The sequence below is a fragment of the Heloderma suspectum genome, chromosome 7 (genome assembly GCF_057233095.1).
Source record: "Heloderma suspectum isolate Gila_16-S chromosome 7, 16-S_ref, whole genome shotgun sequence".
Classification (NCBI taxonomy): Eukaryota; Metazoa; Chordata; class Lepidosauria; order Squamata; family Helodermatidae; genus Heloderma; species Heloderma suspectum.
This window is the reverse complement of record NC_139464.1, coordinates 117,419,248-117,437,544: the sequence shown is the minus strand read 5'-3', so window position 1 is coordinate 117,437,544 and position 18,297 is coordinate 117,419,248. Positions and strand designations below refer to the sequence as shown.

The following is an 18,297-nucleotide window of genomic DNA, read 5'->3' as shown; positions in this document are numbered from 1 at the left end:
TGGAAAGCTTGTTGCCTCCGAGTTTGGAGATCTGAACTGTGATGGTTAAGAGGATTATCTGGAAATGTTTATTTTATTATGTAAATTTTTCTGATGCTTGCTATGGAAAAGCAGCATACAAATAAACTGATTTAATTGACTACTGTCACCCTTTTGTTACTGAAAGTAATGAAAAACTTGAATTTGCAATGCACATGCACAGAATGCTTGTACTTCAGTCTTTTAGTTAATCTTTGCCGAAGGAGCCAATCACTTTAAAATGTTGGATTCGAAACCACACAACAACCAAATACATTTGAAGACACAGTCATGCTGTCTCCAACCCTTGGTTCATCAATGAGTGAGCATGAATCTCACCTCCACCTCGTCAACTTCTGGCAGAAATAAAGGCTTCTTTTTTGGGCAAGTAAAAGTTTGCTTTGGGTGTTGGGTGGCAATGGGAAGGGGATGGGAAAGGCAATGTTTTCTCTCAGTGTTCAGCCATTTGCTGAACTTACATATTTAATGCATGAGTTGAGGGACTGAGTGGTGCTACATATGGTTGGGGGTATGTAGCAGGAGGTCAGTTGGTTTTCCTTTGCTTTCCAGCTGTGTACTGTTGGACTAGTGAGAGGCATTTCTTTTGTTGCTAAATCTCAATCTGCTATTGTAAACAAAGCACATGCTATAACAGTCAATCCAAAAAAGATGAATCATGACACATGACATTGTGATGCAAAGGGTGGGAAAATAACTCCATATAATGTACATCACATTCCCAGGGTGCACTTTGGCGATGCTCATGATCAAAAGTTTGGACATTCATTGAAATTTCAAAGTTATGTACAGGAGAACTTTCATCGGAATTTATAACGTTGGGTTCATAACTCATAATTATGAATTGTGCCAATTTGTCCATGACTACTTGGGACCAGGATAGTGCAAAGGCTGCCTGCTCCTTTATGAACCTGCCTGTGCCCTGATATCATCTGGGGATACCCTTCTCCAGGTCCCCCTGCCTGCTGAGCTTAGGTAGGTGGTGACCAGAGAACAGCTTTTTCTGCCATGGTACAGCATCTTTGGAAAGCCCTGCCTAGGTCCATGTGTCAGATACTCACAGTTAAGGGTTTTTAGGTGCCAGGTACCTAATGATTCACCCAGGCATTTTAACTTGGTTTCAGAGTCGTAGCTGAATTATTTTATTTACTGCTGTGCTGTTATTTTAGAGGGGTTGGGGGGTATTGTTTTATCTTGTTGGTTTGTGTTTATTATTGTATGTTTATTATTTTTATGATGTGTAAGCACCTTGACATTTTTTTTTTATGAGGCATCCAGAAACTAATATATTGGATAAATAAACAATCCAGTCTCCATAGGTTTGTCGAATGTGCTTTTTTATTCCCCAGGTGGGAATGAGAGATAAGGAGCAGTTAGGCTGGCTTATACCCAGGGGTCAGCCAAGATCTAGATCTGTCCCTCCCAGTCTGAGTATGAAGCTCAAGAACTTGCAAACTAATACCTTCTCACCAGCAGGCTCCATGGTCTAAATCCATGGATAAATTCATCTTGCTCCTGAAGAAAGCAACTTGGCCAACATTCTTTTGCACATATGTACAGACAGCACGTAAGTGAATTTATAGTCCTTTCACAATGCATTCCTTCTTCTAGATTGCAAGTGTTTAATTGCTCAATATTTTCCACACAGATAACATAAGCTATGTTTGCACCGTTCACAAATCCAGAAACTAACTGATTGTAAATGGTGGCCTTTAGACCTCCATGTATGATTTTTTTCTTGGTGTTATAGACTGTTTGAGAATTCCTCATGATGACTACATCCTTGAATTGGTATTGGATGCTTGCCAGAATGACAACCTTTTGGCAAGCTGGCAATCACTATAGCTCAATGATTTCTCAAGAGCATTTGAGCTGGAATGACATTATACTAGCACACACTTTTTTGGCGTTTGTGTGTGACCTTTCATTGGAAGAGAATTATTCAATAGCTGTCATGTCCATGAGTCAATGTCTGAAGCATTTTGTAGATTTCATTACAAGCAATTTTTCTGTATTCACCACATTGATTTCACCTTTGAAAATGCACAAAGAATGTAAGTAATTTCTGCTTCAAGAGCTATGCTGAAATGATGGCCGGAGGCAGCTTTAAAACATGTCTGTTGGAATATACTCCAGAGATCAGTGCTTGAAGTGGGATACCATCCCACTTTTTTTCTGGCAGACCTATAACCACCTGTTTTCTTTTCAGGTGGATGTAATTGATTCTGGCCTAACCATTCCACTTCCTTTTTGCTATTTCCTTTTGGTTGAAAGGAGCTATTGCTGCTTTGTCTTATAAATGAAATGGTGATTAGTTAACCAATATGGTTTATATGAGGAACTGGACCATGAAAGAACTTGGCTTGCAAGAAGTTCCATACTGTGTCACTACTATTGTTTCTCTTTGGTGAGAAGTTCCAACATGGTCCTTCAAACACTGATGTCAGTGGAAAATGGGTCCAATCAAACACATTTTGCTAGTCCTGTGCACAAAATAAGAGGGTTCCAAGTAGCCAAATATGTTACGTGTCATGGAACGGATGCTTGCAAAAATTGGGAGTTTCAGAAACGTCAGAGCGTTTCCATCACTGTCGCTGAGCAAATACTCTTTTCCATCTTTTAATAATACATCTAGTTCTGGTACGGCCTCTTTTTCAGGGGTGCCATTTGAGATTTGAGGGGCTGGGGATGGACTTTAAGTAGGGCAGAAGCAAGATCCACAGCAAGGTTCAAAGTCCTGCTCTTGGATATATTAAAGGGAAAATTGCAATTTTTTTATTTTTTTTTTGTAAACCATATTTAAGAGCATCTGGAGAGGTTACTGTAATAACCAGAGATGATATAGATGGTCCTGAAAAATATATCACATGTGGTTTGAACACAAGGGGAAGGGGCTGCACCCACTTTACCTAAACGGCATCCCTACTCCTTTCCAACATTGACTGTGGTAGGACTCACTTCCTGGACATCCATGTGTCTTTGGGGTTACGTTTGCTTGGGGCCACTTGCTACAGCATCTGCCCCATAATCAGGCAGCCACTGCTGTCTGTTTTATCCTCTAGAATTTGTAGGATGAAGTCTGCTGGGGCAGGGTTGGGGTGAGGAGGGCTCAAGATTCAGGTGTTGTCTAACACATGTTTCTTCTTAGGTAAGAATGTGCAACCTGAGGGACCACCATCATTTTGCATAATCGTTTGCCAGGAACCAAAATAGAATGGCTGGCAAGTTGGAACTTAAAACGCTGAGAATTCATTGTTGATCCAAATGTCTATCGACACTGCTGCTAACAGCTAAGATCAGAAGTAGACATTGTGGAAGGTCTCCTCCAAGCTAATATAACATCTAGGGAAACTCACTATGTGATAGGGATGTACGAAATACTCACCTGGCTCCGCGTCGGGGCATCCGCGGTGGGGGGGAGGTGCCCCCCCCCCCCGGAATCCTCCCTAGCCAGCTCCACTCCGCAGTGGCTCTGTGGCCACAGCCAGAGTTCTGGCCACGGCCGGGCTGCTGCAGCCACAAATGGTGGCCGTTGTATCGACTGCCATTTGCATCCTTGCAAGCAGCCGTGATAGGCTACGTAAGTATTTACATAGCCTATCATGGTAAGGCAGCCACGCAAATGGCGGCCACTACGCCATTTACGTGGCTGCCTTTACCGTGATAGGCTATGTAAATACTTATATAGCCTATCATGGCAAAGAGCAGGCGCGCAAATAGTGTAGCAGCTGCCATTTGTGTCCCTGCTCTATGCCGTGATAGGCTACATAAATACTTATGTAGCCTATCACGGCTGCAAGAACGCAAATGGCGGCCGCAGCAGCCCAGCTGTGGCCGGCCAGGAGACCAGCTGGAGCTGCCACCGCCAGAGCCGCTGCCGCTGCATCCGCCCCAGGTAAGTTCCATCCCAGGGGGATTCCATGGGGGGGGGGGCGGCAGCCATTCTGCCACATATTCCAGGGGAATCCACTGGAATCCATGGCGGAATTCTCTGACATCCCTACTATGTGATGTGACATCTCACTATGTGATGTGACATCATAGAATCATAGAATAGTAGGGTTGGAAGGGGCCTACAAGACCATCGATTCCAACCCCCTGCTCAAAGCAGGAATACAACTCAAAGCATCCCTGACAAGCCATGAATTTCCCTGTCCCTGTCAGCCAAAGGTGTGTATCATGGATGGGTGGTGAAGCTCACAGCCACAAAGTGATTTTCTCTAGACACTGGGGGAATCAGAAGAGAACTGGAGATGGGAATGCTGTTTTAGGTGGCAGCCCAGTGTCTTAGGGCACAATCCTATGCAGCTGGCTGGAGAATGCTGGGAGTTGTTGGGCTTCTTTCTGTCTACACCTGCATAGGATTGTGCCCTTAATGACTAGTTCTGCCCTTAAACACTCTGTCTGAAAAGGCCTCGAGCCTGATATACTACCAATGGAAAATGGTATTGCCTATAGTGTGTTACCTAGTTTGGACAAAAGGATAAAATGGGAGATATAAAATACATATAAATCTAATCAAATTGAGCATAACAATGAATTATGCATATGAGAATTATAGTCTAAGAACCTCTACATAACATCACAAAAGCTCTAATCTTATTGGAAAGAGATGCTTGGTACATTGTAGGTAGCTGCTCAAGCTGGCGTGGTGAGGTGAACAGAATCTCTCTCTCCCATCCTAAATGAGATAGCTTTATGAATCTGCCTGAGCTTCTTGGAGGAACAGTGGGGCTGGGAATACAAATGCAGTAGTAAGAAAAATGGAATGTGAATCCCCCAGTGACTGGGGATTGTATTAGGCCTTCTTTGTACTTAAGCTCTTGTTGCTGCGGCTGTTTTTAAATACACAGCCAGGCAGTAACCTACACGGCAGAGTCCTTATCTATTTAAATAATTTATTTTGAACGTGTGACTTGAACTAAGTGAACTGTGAGGAAAAGGAGAAATAGCCATGAAGTGTAAGGTCCAGAGAGAGCGACTACCTCACATTCTTTGCTAATTAAGCGATTTCCAAGTTACTGCCTCATAAAAATCAAGTGCATTTTATATCCACCCAGTTTTTTATTGCTTTATCCTTGGAGATTCCTAATATGTTCCTTCTTGCTGAAATTTCTAAGACATTATTGAATTGTATAATAATAGAAGAGATACATGTATGAGGAAAGTATTTTCGTTTTGTTGCTAAACGTGTTTGTAAATCAGACTCATGAATCAGGATGAAAGCCAAGCTTGCTAAATAAAAACTCACTTCATAGTCCCTGTTGGAGAAGCCTGAACAACGCAGCAATCAAATCCCAAACCATCATTTTTTAACAGAACTCAAGATAAAAAGAGATTTATGAAGTCTGTGCCACCGTTACAGGAATTACAATATTTCTCTGTTGGTTCTGGCAGCTTAAGTTAGCAGAGGGGGAAAATGGAGAGGATTATTTTCTTCCTCTTGCCCTGATACTGTCCTTTATTACCACCACATCAGATAGAGATAATTATTATTATATATTTATTTATACAAACATTTATATCCTGCTATTTTGTCTTTAAGGAAGACCTCCAAGGCAGCTAACAAATCTTGACAAAACAATGAGAACAAGTAAGTAAGTTGCTGAAATGCTTCCACATTTTGCCGTCCATGAATGAGACGGAGAAATGTGAGAAGGCCATTTCACTCAGCCCAAGTTTTCTGTAACGTTCTAGTTCTAGGTGTATTTTTCTTTACTGTAATACAGAATGAAAAACAGAATATGAAAAATGGCCTTGCCTTCTAATAAGAAGTGGTAGCTTTTGTTTATTAAACTGTAAATTAATCTACATGTCTTGCAATATCTCAGAAAGGCACGTGAACTGAGGTTGTTATAAACTGAAAAGCTGTTTAAATTTCAGCACTGAGTCAGTAAAAAACATGACCAATCAATCGGACATTCTTTAATCGATACACAATCCTAATTGGAATCTGATGAGGTCTGAGAATGAAGGCAAAAGTCAGTACAGGCAGACATTTTTTCTCACAGGATATAAAACATCCGCAGTGCATCTTTTTGTGGAATATAGCGGTATTTAAATATATCTTGCTTCTTCTTGCTACCCTCTAAGGCAGCCTTCCCTGACATGATGCCCTCCAGATGTGTTGGACTACAACTCTTATCATCCCATCACTGGGGGTGATGGGAGTTGTAGTCCAACACATCTGGAGGGTGCCATGTTGGAGAAGTGTGAAGGTTTGAGGCCTACAGAGGCAAAGGGGGAAAAGGTCAGGCTTAGAGGCCTGGAGTTTTCTGTTGGGTGGGGGTAACCCTCAGAATAGTAGTTTCATTTCTCTGTTAAGTTTCTGTTTCAGTTCCCCTGTAAGTTTAATTCCTTCAGGTTTGAAGCAGTACTTTTGGTTTTGAGGCAGAGGGGTATATAAAGAGAAGAAGAGAGCCAGTAAGAGTCAGAATGACCAGTCTGCAACCAGAGCAGAGAAAGAGCAACAGTCAGAGCAGAGCGAGAGTCAGAGCCTGAAGTGAGAGCAGAATCTGAAGAGAGAGCAGGAAGACGCATCCTAGAAAAAAGTCTAAGGGTAAAGGAACTTGCGTTTTTCGACTTTTATTTTAGTGCCTTTTGCATCACTCAGCTCTACTGTAGAATTACCTTGAGTTGTAATTTGTTCGCTTTAAATCTACTAATAAATGGTTGTCGTTAAACCCTGTGTCTAGACTGTCAGTCACCCCACGTCTACAACCTAAACCCCATGTAACTGGAAAGGGGAAGGTAAAAGAAGGAAGATGGGAGTCTGAAGGAGGCAAGAGATCCTTAAGGAGTTGCTCAAAGGGTCCAGTTCATAAGGGGAACCTTGACAGTAAGATTGCCTTGTAGTAAGGTTAGTATATGGGCAGAGCAAGGCATTGCTGTCACATTTCCTATGTATAGGATGCTGCTCAGGTATCTCCAGTGCATATCCCCATTGGCATGGGAACCATGAATGCCATTTTGGAGAATCAGGAAGTTCCATTTGTTGGGATTCAAACACTGTATTTTAATTTCAGTCCTTATTTCATGCTAAATACCAAGGACATTATTTCTTAAATTTTGTGGCAAGATTTTTCGTGTCATTAGAAATACTACCTATATTAACTGCAATCAAATTAAGGCCATAAAATATTTTACCTAAACCAGAATCTTAAAGCAAACCCATCTGATACAAATACAAATTAATTCATACACTACTGAACTTTGATTTGCAATGAAGTCCACAAAAATAACTATCCCTGATTATTTTTTACTAATCTGCCCATCAGTATGTGCCACAGCCATCGTATCTCAGCCATCTCATCTTTAACAGTAAGCTCATCCATCTCCTGAAAGATTTTCAAATTCACCTGTCCCCCAAAGTTGGTGATATTCCTCCCGCTCCTTTTCATGTGGGACAAATAGTCCCACAAAAGAGGCAGGATATTCAGCCCAGCTGAACTAATTCCTGTCAAAAAAATTGACAGCCTGAAGGAAAAAAACAAAACCCTTTCTGCCAATTTACCATAGCTTCACTGCTGCATTTCCTGGATATGTTTTTTTCTCATTCAAGTGGGAGGTTATTTGTAAGCCTGTTGATCTGAGCCATCCTATATTTTGACTTTAAAAAATCAGAATCCCCGGTACACATCATCATGTACACACAAGAGAACAATCCAAATCTAAATGGCTATAGGTGCTGGGAGTCCATTCTTTGTTAGGCTTATGGCTTAATAGCATGTCCACGATGATTTATCAATGTTTCACCAATGGTATTTAATGACAGGAAATGTTGTCCGGCTAAATGGAAATCTCTCTCCGGCTTATTGATACCCTTCAAGCATTGCATGGGGTTAAAGAAACAGTTTGAAGCCAATTTACAGTTTTAGCTTTTTGAGGCAGAGAAGGGCAGAAATGAGGACATTTAGCTGGAGTTAGCTAAAGCATCGCATTCTTGGAGGGCTGAAAAAAGTGACTCCTGGGAAACTGATGCAGGCCTAGCAGCATTGCCATCTGCTTATAGGACTGCCTATGTGCTTCCACTGTGGTCCACTTTTATATATGTAAATGAAACCAATCTGACCAAAGACACTGTAAGACTCCAGTTCTATCTATCCAGGATCTGAAAGCGATCAGCGAGCATAATCAGACTGAAACAATAGTTTACATGAAAACTTGCCTGCGTTTGTGCTGCTGTCCTCTGAGGGACCTCCAAATTTAACTTCCTATAGAGACTGATTTCCTATAGAGATACACTGATAGCTGCGACCCTTGAGTGTCTACAGCTGCTGCTCCTGGTACTGAAATTGTATGCCACGGACATCAGGTAAAGATGTTTCTTGAAAGATGTATAACTTTGGAAATGAAGTTGATGCAGGGAAAATACTTTTTTTAAAAGAAGATAATTAATAAAATATGTGAAATCCCCCCTTTCCCACCATCCACCAGTCCCGTGAATGGGTGAGGTAAGATTTGCCAATTCCCAAACTATGCTAAAAGACACCAGTAGAGAGGTTCTGGATTCTCCGCCAAGGAGGTATGATGCCAGCAGACATCACATTGAATCACAACATCGAATATTTATTTATTTATTTACTGCATTTATATCCCGCCTTTTTTCCTCTTGCAAGGAACCCAAGGTGGCTTACATTATCCTTACAATATGCCAGTTCTATATTTCCATCTGCACATCATTTGGTGCAGGATGACCCTGCTATCACCGCATCACGGTCTGCTCTGCAGAGAAGGGGTCATGGCCAAAACCAATCCCTAGCCCCCCCAAAAAACTGTTTTTCTAGCCCCATGAAACAGTTGAAATAAGTCACCAAAGCCTCCTTCAAGGCACAGCAGTATCGTCCAGGTGACAAACTTAATGGAGAGAAAAAAGAATCCATGGAAAGCGCTATACGCTGAAAGTGAAGTCTAAAATAATAAAAGAGAATGTGTATCTGACCGTCCATCCATCCATCACAACTTGGGGCGCATACTAATGGGAACCTAGTGGAGTTCACCTTGGGGTTATTTCATTGTTAAAATGCATTAATTAATTTAAGTATGACCATGTAGTTGATATTTGCAGTAAGTTCCTCAACCACTAGGGGCAGATGTAGCTAACCAGTGCATAGCATTGCAGTCCATATAGTTTGAGGCCAGGGGAGATTAGTAGGCTGAGGGACAGAGTTATATGCCTTCCCCTCCCAGCTGTGGTGGAGCACCCTCAGGAGAAAGGGTGGACAGACCTCTCCCTCAGGCAGTTATGGGGTGCACCGTGGCAGTGGACATGCTTAGGGATGACAGGGGGCAGACAAGCTGGGCATGATTTGTCCTACTCTGACAGATGTGTAGGTTTGCTTGAAGGCTTCACCGTATTAAAGTAAGAGCTATTTCAACCCGTGCAAAGCTGGGTCCATTCGTTAGTCAAATAATAAAACAAATGAGAGGAGTGTGTGTGTGTGTTACACGCACGCACAATCTCTTTCAATTACTTTGGTTCTGTGTTGTGTTCAAGTTCAAGGTAAAAGCTAGGAACTTAATCTACAAGGGACTTGACCTGCACAAAGCCCCATTAAAATGGATGTTTTGGAATGAGCTTGCTCAAACGATGCTCCCAGGGGATCGTGCCCTTTGCATTCCGTTTCTAAACATTTGGTAATCCAGACTCCTTCCCTCTCCACAAAAATAGGAGAAGAAAGAAAGTTGTTATGAAGAATTTCTTGCCGTTACTGTAGAGTACGTAAGTAGTTACTGTACCTCTCTGTAATTCTCACTGACTCGGTCTAAGCTGAGAGAATATACCAGGTTCTTTCCTCCCACAAAGAGTCGATCTTGATACTCATCCAGAAGCATTACATGAAGACCAAGGTATCCAGACAGGTTATGAAAGACTGATGTTCTGTTCAAATCCCAGAGCTCTGAAATACAACCAGAGTGTGCATTATAAATATTGAAGAGCTGTATGTTCATGACGCCATGTTCATATTCTCCTGGGAAATTAGGTAAATTGTTCTGGGATATTAAGGTCTTCACAAGCTTTTAACTTTGTGGAACACCTGGGGATCATTTTCAAAACTCTTCAGCTTTCAAGGAAGGCTGGGTGTAGACTTTTTCAATTTAATCTTTCTGCTCAATATATCATAAACACACACACAGAAGGGGAAACCTGCTTGCATTTCAAAACAGAGAAAGTTGCCTTTAGAAAAAAGAACTATAAAGGAGGAACGAATAAAATAACTGAAAGTTCTCTCTCACTTCTCTACTTGCCAGAGCTATACATTTGTTTAGGTATATATGGGTTCGATGCCATGAGGACTACAAGCATGTTGTTTTAAAACCTGGAATTCTTAGATTTCTGGGGGCTAAAACAGATACTTTAAATCTGTATCTAGCAGCTATGTTTTCCCCCCACCCATTTTTCATCTAGAATGAAGCCCTGATTCAGACTGAGCTCCTAGAGAGAGGAGTAGAGGGGCTTTAACCCTTTCCTCCAGTATAAACCCAATCTTTTTTTTTTATTTATTTTCCCAGGCTTTTTAGTCCTTCAGTTTTAAAAACTGTGTTAGTATGTTTTTAGATCTTTGCTTTGCTGCTGGCTTTTACCTCGGTTTTTACTTTGATTCTATTCTGTTTAAAATGTAAGGTTTTTGTGGCTTTAACTTTTGTGTTTTAAACCACTCAGAGATCTTTGGCTACTGGGCAGCATAGAAATGCAATAAATAGATAAATGAGCATATGAGTGGGACCACACATGTGACATGGTGTGTGTGTGTGTCCCTTGTCCTCACCCCTGTGCTCATATGTACAACACACATGTCTGGAGGGAGGGAGGGAGGGAGGGAGGGAGGGGGCTACACATGTAAGGAGCGGGGCATGAGACTTGACAATCCTTCTGTCATGTGATCACGCTCATCTGACTGTGTATCAACATTCACAATATTCAGCATGATGAATTCCTGGTATATTTTAATCTTCATTTTTCAGAACACCGAGTCCTCTGACCTTTCTAAAAGAAAACATGTGCAAAAGGTAGCATGGTAAATATTTTGCAGTGAAAGTAACACAGATTTTAATTTGAAGCTCTTGTGTCTGTGTGTATTGGGGGGGGGGGTAGCAGTTTGATTCTATGTGTATTTCGGCAGATGCAAGCCACACTGAGTTCCACGGAGTTCAGTCTCAAATACGTGTGCAAAGGATCGCAGTTTTAATTTTAACTCTGGAAAGATTTATAAAATAGTCAAAAGCAGTTGGTTACCAAAATCCAAATTGTCACTTAGAATAGTTAACTCATGTGGTACCAAATTCTCTCGAATTACTATATTTACCCGTGGGAAGCACCTGAACTAGGGAACTAGAGCATAAAATTTTAAAAATCAAATGTGGGAGAAATCAAAACTCTCAGATCTGCTCATCCAGGCCCAGACTTTGAGTGCTTTGCTCTTAAAAGTCTGCATTTGAATCCCTGTGAATTCAGTCATGTTAGTGCTTAACTAGGGTTTTTTTCCTTCTTTAACACCTCTGTAACATCTGTATGGCCAGCAAATACTCCATGGTCCTCTCCATGCTGCGAATAGCTGTACCTACTGAATTTGGGTGTTGCAGGAGGGTGAGAATTTTGTTTCAGTTGATTTTTGATAAGAAGTTACCAAAATTAGGAACGTTCTTTTTACCTGGGAGAGAAATTTTGAATATGGGAGGAAGCAAAACTGAAAGATTCACTCACAGCAGATAATGAATAAATACTCAGATACACATCATATTACATTCAGAGTCATGAAGACATTCCATACAGATAGACGTGAAAGGTTTTGCACAACGCATCTTGTGTGCCAAACAGACCTACTTCACACCTTCTCTAGCCTCTTGTAAAATCTTCTTCAATCTCACTTACTTATATGGAGCATTCTTTCAGAGAAGATGCTTTCCAGATGTGGGATACTGATGACTGGCATTTTGAACCCATCAAATATGCTAGGAAGCCCTTTCAAGATTTCTGTATGGAATAACTATCCAAGTTACCATATGTTCTGAGCAATAGTATACTAACGTATAATGTAATAATCTACGAAGTTCTTGTAATGTGAGCGGACTACCTGCATGGCATCTCATGTCTTCAACTATCAATTTGGTAAAAGACTGTCAAACGGGTTTCTAAATGGATTTCTTAAACCTGGGGATATTTGTCAGGAAGTTGGCAGACTGCCAAGGAATTTAATTTGTCTTGATTTCTTGGTACCTGGTAGAGAAGTGAATTAAAAAACATCCTCACTTTCTCTTTTTTGAGAAAAGTAGACAAGTGGAAAGAAGGGGACAAGGCAGCAAGATTGTGTGCATGTCTCTGTGTGTGGATTATGAGATAACAACTACTCAAGTCCAGTAAAAGATAATTGCAATGAAATCCCCTTGAATCAGTTTAGATAAAAAGTGTAAAGGACTAAATCCCATTCGTTAACTTTCTCTACATTGTGACCAGTGAGTCTTTTGAGTCTTGCCTGAATCCATCACAACATTTTAAAGATAGACGAGCAGGTCTTTACATAAGATACAGTATGTAATTTTAGAAAATACTCACACAATTTGAGGCACAGAGAGGTTTACAGAAAGATAAGCATTCCCAGTAATTCTGTCAATAATTGTATTTTGAAACGTATTATTGCTTTTCTGAACACTGGTATTGCGTGTTTAGGACATGCATCTGCAAAAGCAGAATATAATATTCACCATCTTTGGATTGCGTTTACTGCACAACTTTGTGCGCATCAAGTAACAAGCCTGTTACTTGTTCTAGACACTCAACCGTAGCAGAGAAATTATATCTATCTATCTATCTATCTATCTATCTATCTATCTATCTATCTATCTCAAATCTTTCTGGTATTCCTAATAAATAGTAAGATGATACTAATTTTATCTATTCTCCCCCTGCCCCCCCCCCAAGGAATGGGAGGTCATGCTTCTGCCAAAGACAGAAGGATCTTACATCATGCCTGTTATCATCTATATACATACAGTTTGCAAGCCAGTATTTAGGAAACTTTAGCCAGAAGATGCAATGTTATTCCCCTGATGAGTTTCAAGTGCAGACTCCATGACTCTAATAAGCACAGAGAAACCTGCTAGGTCTGTTTCCTGAGTTAAAGTCCACCAGGTAAAATACAGCCCTTTTATACAGTGATGTGCCCGCAGCCCTTTCATTTGATTTCTGGAAAACCTGTATATTCCATATGAACATCCAACTAGACAGGATGGGGCAGGGTTGCTTGTCTCATTGAAGTGGCTACTTAACTTCAATTAGTCCCAAGAGTGGGTGTTTTAACTCTCCAGGGTGTCCAGGTCTGGTACTACTATTAGGCAGAGTGAGACAGCTGCCTCAGGCAGCAAATGCTGGGGGGGGGGGCAGGCAGTGGTGGCAGTTCCCCCAAATGTTCCCCCTGAGCTGCCCCAGCTTTTCCCCTCTGTTGGGGCAGAGTTGTGTTTGCCATGCAGCCTGCTCTGTGCCCGCTGAACCCAGCTGTGGTGGTGGATACTGCCCCATCACCAATGTTGAAGTAAGATTCAATTACCAGCCCTGTCAGCTTCTGTATGTGGAATGGGGTGGGGGTAGGTGAGGCGCCATTTTGTCTTTCACCTCAGACAGCAAAATGACTTGGGCTGGGACCTGAGCACTCTGACTGTTGGGGATGGTCTTGATTTGAATGGGGAGGGGAGGTTTTATCCATCACCCTCAGCCCATCTCAGAAAAAAGCCCTACCCCAGACACACTGCAATTAGTGATAGGAAAAAAGATTCAGCTGGCACCAATGGAAACTATTTTCCTATGGTTAATTGCAGGATGGAGGGTGATTTCCATGGAAATTGTGGTTAGGGAGGGGAGGGGAAGGTAAAATTGCGGTAGCTCCGAGTGCCTTTTACCAGCTTCGGCTGGTTCACCAGCTATGGCCTCTCCTGGACAGGGATAGCTTGACCACGGTGGTACAGGCATTAATAACCTCAAGACTGGATTACTGCAATGCACTCTAGGTGGGGCTGCCCTTAAGGCTGGTCCAGAGGCTGGAGCTAGTGCAGAACGCAGCAGCTCGGCTGTTGTCAGGAGCTGTCCCTTTTCAGAATGTAACTCCTCTGGTGAGGAAACTGCACTGGCTGCCTATTCGCTACTGGGCCAGGTTTAAGGTATTAGTACTAGTGTACAAAGCCCTAAACAACTTGGGACCAGAATACCTGAGAGAGTGCCTCCTTCTTTACCAAGTCACTGAGGTCATCAGAGGGCATGTTCCTGGTGGTTCCACATGGACCCATGGCCCAGTTGGCATCCACCAGGAAAAGAGCCTTCAGTGTGGTGGCCCCCTTCCTGTGGAATTCCCTGCCTTTAGAGGTCAGGCAGGCGCCAACATTGTGTTCCTTCTGGCGCCTCCTGAAGACGTTGTTATTTCAAGAGGCCTTCCTTGCACACCCAGCCGTGGTTTGTTAAATTCCACTTTATTGGGGTTTGTCTTCTAAAAAATGTTTTAACTCTTTTAACCTGCTGTTTTATGCTTTTACCATGTTGTTCACTGCTCCGAAATCTTCTGATGTGGAGCAGTATATAAATATTGTAAATAAAACAAATAAATAAAATCTCCCCTCCTCGTGTGCTGAGGTCCTCATAAAAATCAGCCCGCATCCACTGTTAAATAAGAAAAAAAAACCCTGCAGAGATTAGCAGGGACACATTTACCATAATGTGTAGTTAGACCCTGATTCTCCATGCTCCTATCTCATGTTGCTGGAAATCATAGAGGAGGACATGGAGACTCAATCACATGGTGATCATCGTAGATCAGCCTTCCCCAACTTGCTTCCCTCTGGATATGTTGCATACGGCAATTCCTAACATGTTCATTGGCTATGCTACCTGGGGATGATGAGAGTTGTAGCCCAATGCATTTGGAAGGCACGAGGTTGAGGGAGGCTACTGTAGACATTACCACAATGAATGATAGAGGCTGTTGCCGACTACAAATGTCACTTGTAGGATTGTGTGTTCCTTGCTTCTCCAGTCAGATGCTCTAATGTGAGAGGAATCCACCACCCCTGTTAAGACTCTGCTATATGGAAGCTCAACTCAAAGATGCCTTTTGCAGCTTCAGAACAACGAGGGACGGCATGACCCAGTCTCAGGCTGCTCTGGTAGTGTTGGTAAAGCAGCACAAAGTACAACGGGTGCAATGATGGGATCATGTCTCCCATCACGGGAGCACAGGAAGCAGCGCCAGCAGGGCCCTTCCTTAATGGGCGGGCCATGGCAAGCTTACCTGGCGGCAGCGGCAGGCAGCACCACTCGAAGCCCCACAGGGTGGCTGGGGCCCACCATTTACATGTCCCACGGTGCTTCAGAGAGATGCTACGCTAGGGGCACTCTGAGAAAGCAAAACTGCTTGGAGCGCTGGGCTGCTCAGGCCAGAAAGCATTCCCAAAGGGGAGGGGGCAGGACAGGGGGCAGCAGGGTGGGGGCTTCCAGCGGGTCTGGGCCCACAGCAGCTGCTTGAGATGCCGCAGGCTGATGCCAGCCCTGACGGAGAGCTGCCTTACATCGAGTTGGACCATTAATCCACCTAGCTCAGTCCTAATGACGCTGACTGGCAATGGCTCTCCAGTGTCTTCGGCAGTGGTACTTCCTAGTTCTACCTAGAGTTGCCAAGGACTGGACCAGGTGACACTTGCAGGTAAACCACGTGCTCTGCCTCCGAGCTCCTGGCGTTCCCACCACTGATGCCCTGCCCAAAATGACACCAAGACAGGGAAGCAACCCCGTCATCATTCCAGCCTGTGGGCTGCTTGTTTGCAAACATTACCAGAGCGGCCTGGGTCTGGGCGATGACGCAAAGGTAGCATTTTAACTGGACTGCAGGGAAATGGTTGAATGAGTGCCGCTTCCTGTTTCATTTGTCTGTTATTAATGATATAAGGTGAATAATGTTAGTAATGTAAGTAACCAGGCAAATGGCCGCTAGAGAGAGCCATTGTGGATGCTGCCAGAAAGGTAAAAAATTGCTCAAGCTAACTTGTCCAAGGGAGTGAATAATTGTCCAGAGGTGTGCCTTATTTTAAAGTATTCCAGGCCATAAATCAGAGATACAGAAGTGAACTGTAATTCATAAAGACAAGACAACATCTGAAATTAAATAGGGTGATTATTGTACTCGTGGTAGGTTAAGTGCTTCATGAAGTACAGAAATTTATCCACACACTAGTTTGTTATATACTGGAGCCATCCTGAAGACAACCAAGATAGAGTGGTTTATATTTCCCCTTCTAACTTGGATCTGGTTGCCATTACTGCACAGAATCCAAAAGGCTATAAAAACATGAGATGCATCTACACTGTAAAATTGGTTACAGCCTGTCTAGATCTTTAAGGGCTCTGTATTACTGAAATTATTCTCCTAATTTTTCCTCTGTCATCTCCTATAAGTACTTGGTTTATGCTCCGTTGTGAACTCATATCAAATTCAGCTGGTGTCATTGAAACTGATCTGTTTTTAGATCTTAACAATGGAAATATAAAACATAACAAACCTGCCAAGATCTATGGCAGGGATTCTTACTATAATCCTACTGAAACCAGAGTTCATGATCACAAAGAATTATGGCATTTGCTTCCCCTCCCAGATTTCCACCGGGAGAGTGGAGTTTCCATGCAAAGGGGGAGGGGGGAACCCACATATAATCATTAAGCAACTTGTATAGCTTCAGATTTTACAATTTAGCCTGAGGAACATACTCCTTTCTAAACAAACAAGCAAACATTCAAATCAACTAATTCAATAATAAACGGGTGATTATAATCTAATAAAACCCATAATCGAATATTCAGACAAACAAGTTCTCACGTATCCCTTTTCAATCCTCCTTCAGTTTTGGAAGACAGCCCCAATAAAATGTTAACCAAATCTGCAAACTTGAAAAGGCCATTAAAAAAGAAGAAAGGACATAAAGTTTCCCTCGTTGCTGCCGCTTTTTTGCGATTAAGAAAATTCGATATGATCAGGTATACAACTCATAATCTCCATGGACTTGAATGGTTGAATATTTTCAGGCTTCACTGTAGAGAAACCCATTGTCCTGCCAAATCAAAATTCCCACTGATACGAACATACGGGCAGACAGTCTCATTTTCAGCAGTGTACTTGATATCAGCTGTGTAGCTGGATTACACTTGTGTGAGTGAGAACATGTCACACAAATATATTAGAGAAGCGAAGCTTCAAAGAAGATGTGGGGCACTGTCAGAAACAAAACATATGACGCTGCCTTACAATTGAGTCAGATACTTGGTCCATTTAGCCCAGTACTGTCTACTCTGACTGGCAGTGTTTTTCCAGGGTGGTTTATATTTCCCCTTCTAACTTGGATCTGGTTGCCATTACTGCACAGAATCCAAAAGGCCTTTCCAGGTGTCACCTAAGAGCTAAACTACGCTTACGCTAATTGTGGAGTGTGGGGCTGAAGCTTGTCTTATTTTTTACACTTGTGTAAGTACACGTGGTTCTGATTCAGACTGGAACCACAGTGCTCTAGGAGGGGAGGGATAAACTTCCCCCCCCCATTTTTAACCTTCCCCTTCTGGAGTGCCATGGTCCTGATCTGAAACAACTTGGCATGCATTTTACAAGGGTAAAAAGTAAGACAAGCCTGCATTACATGATTAGTGTAACAAGGTGTTTGGCCCTAAGATCTTTTAACTGGAGGTGCTGGAGACTGCTTTTGAAACATTGATCATGCAAACATATGTATCTGCCACTGAGCTATGGCCTCTCTACTAAGGGACCGTTAAGCTATGGAGGAAGGCAGGAGTATCTATACACTGACCCTACCCTACCCTTATCTATCTTCCAAATCTTCACAAATGACCAAGAGTGCACTTCTAAGTTCACCATTTGGCCACCATGTCCAACTCAACTACAGTGGCATCCTTGGTGGCTGCTCCATAGTTACCTGCCTTCAACAGATAGGACAGTACCTAAACAAAAAAGTTCAACTACCTTTAAGGAGATCAAGTGCTCTCAGCGCTATCTTGGGGCTGCTTCAGATGTAAATGCATATCACTTGATGACCCACATCTGACTGTGGGAACTGACTCCAATGAAAAGCACTATGAGTTCTTCGAAGGGATATTAGAGATACGAATGTTCTCTGTCATATATCTAAGATGGGCTATTCACCATAGTATCAGATCATCGCTTGATGTTACGGTTATCTAGTAATGAACATAGATGTGTGAACTACCCTGTTGTTTCCTGT

At 42.4% G+C, this 18,297-nt stretch overlaps 1 protein-coding gene across 3 annotated transcripts in view; it reads right to left on the bottom strand.

Moving 5' to 3' along the window:
• The window catches only part of SEMA3E (semaphorin 3E), a 252,483-nt gene that overhangs the window by 115,390 nt on the left and 118,796 nt on the right, over nt 1-18,297 (bottom strand). For all 3 annotated transcript variants that reach the window (XM_084811194.1, XM_084811195.1, XM_084811196.1), the window contains exon 2: nt 9,775-9,935. In XM_084811194.1, the coding sequence (XP_084667320.1) occupies nt 9,775-9,935 (161 nt within the window). The remainder of the gene's footprint in view (nt 1-9,774; nt 9,936-18,297) is intronic.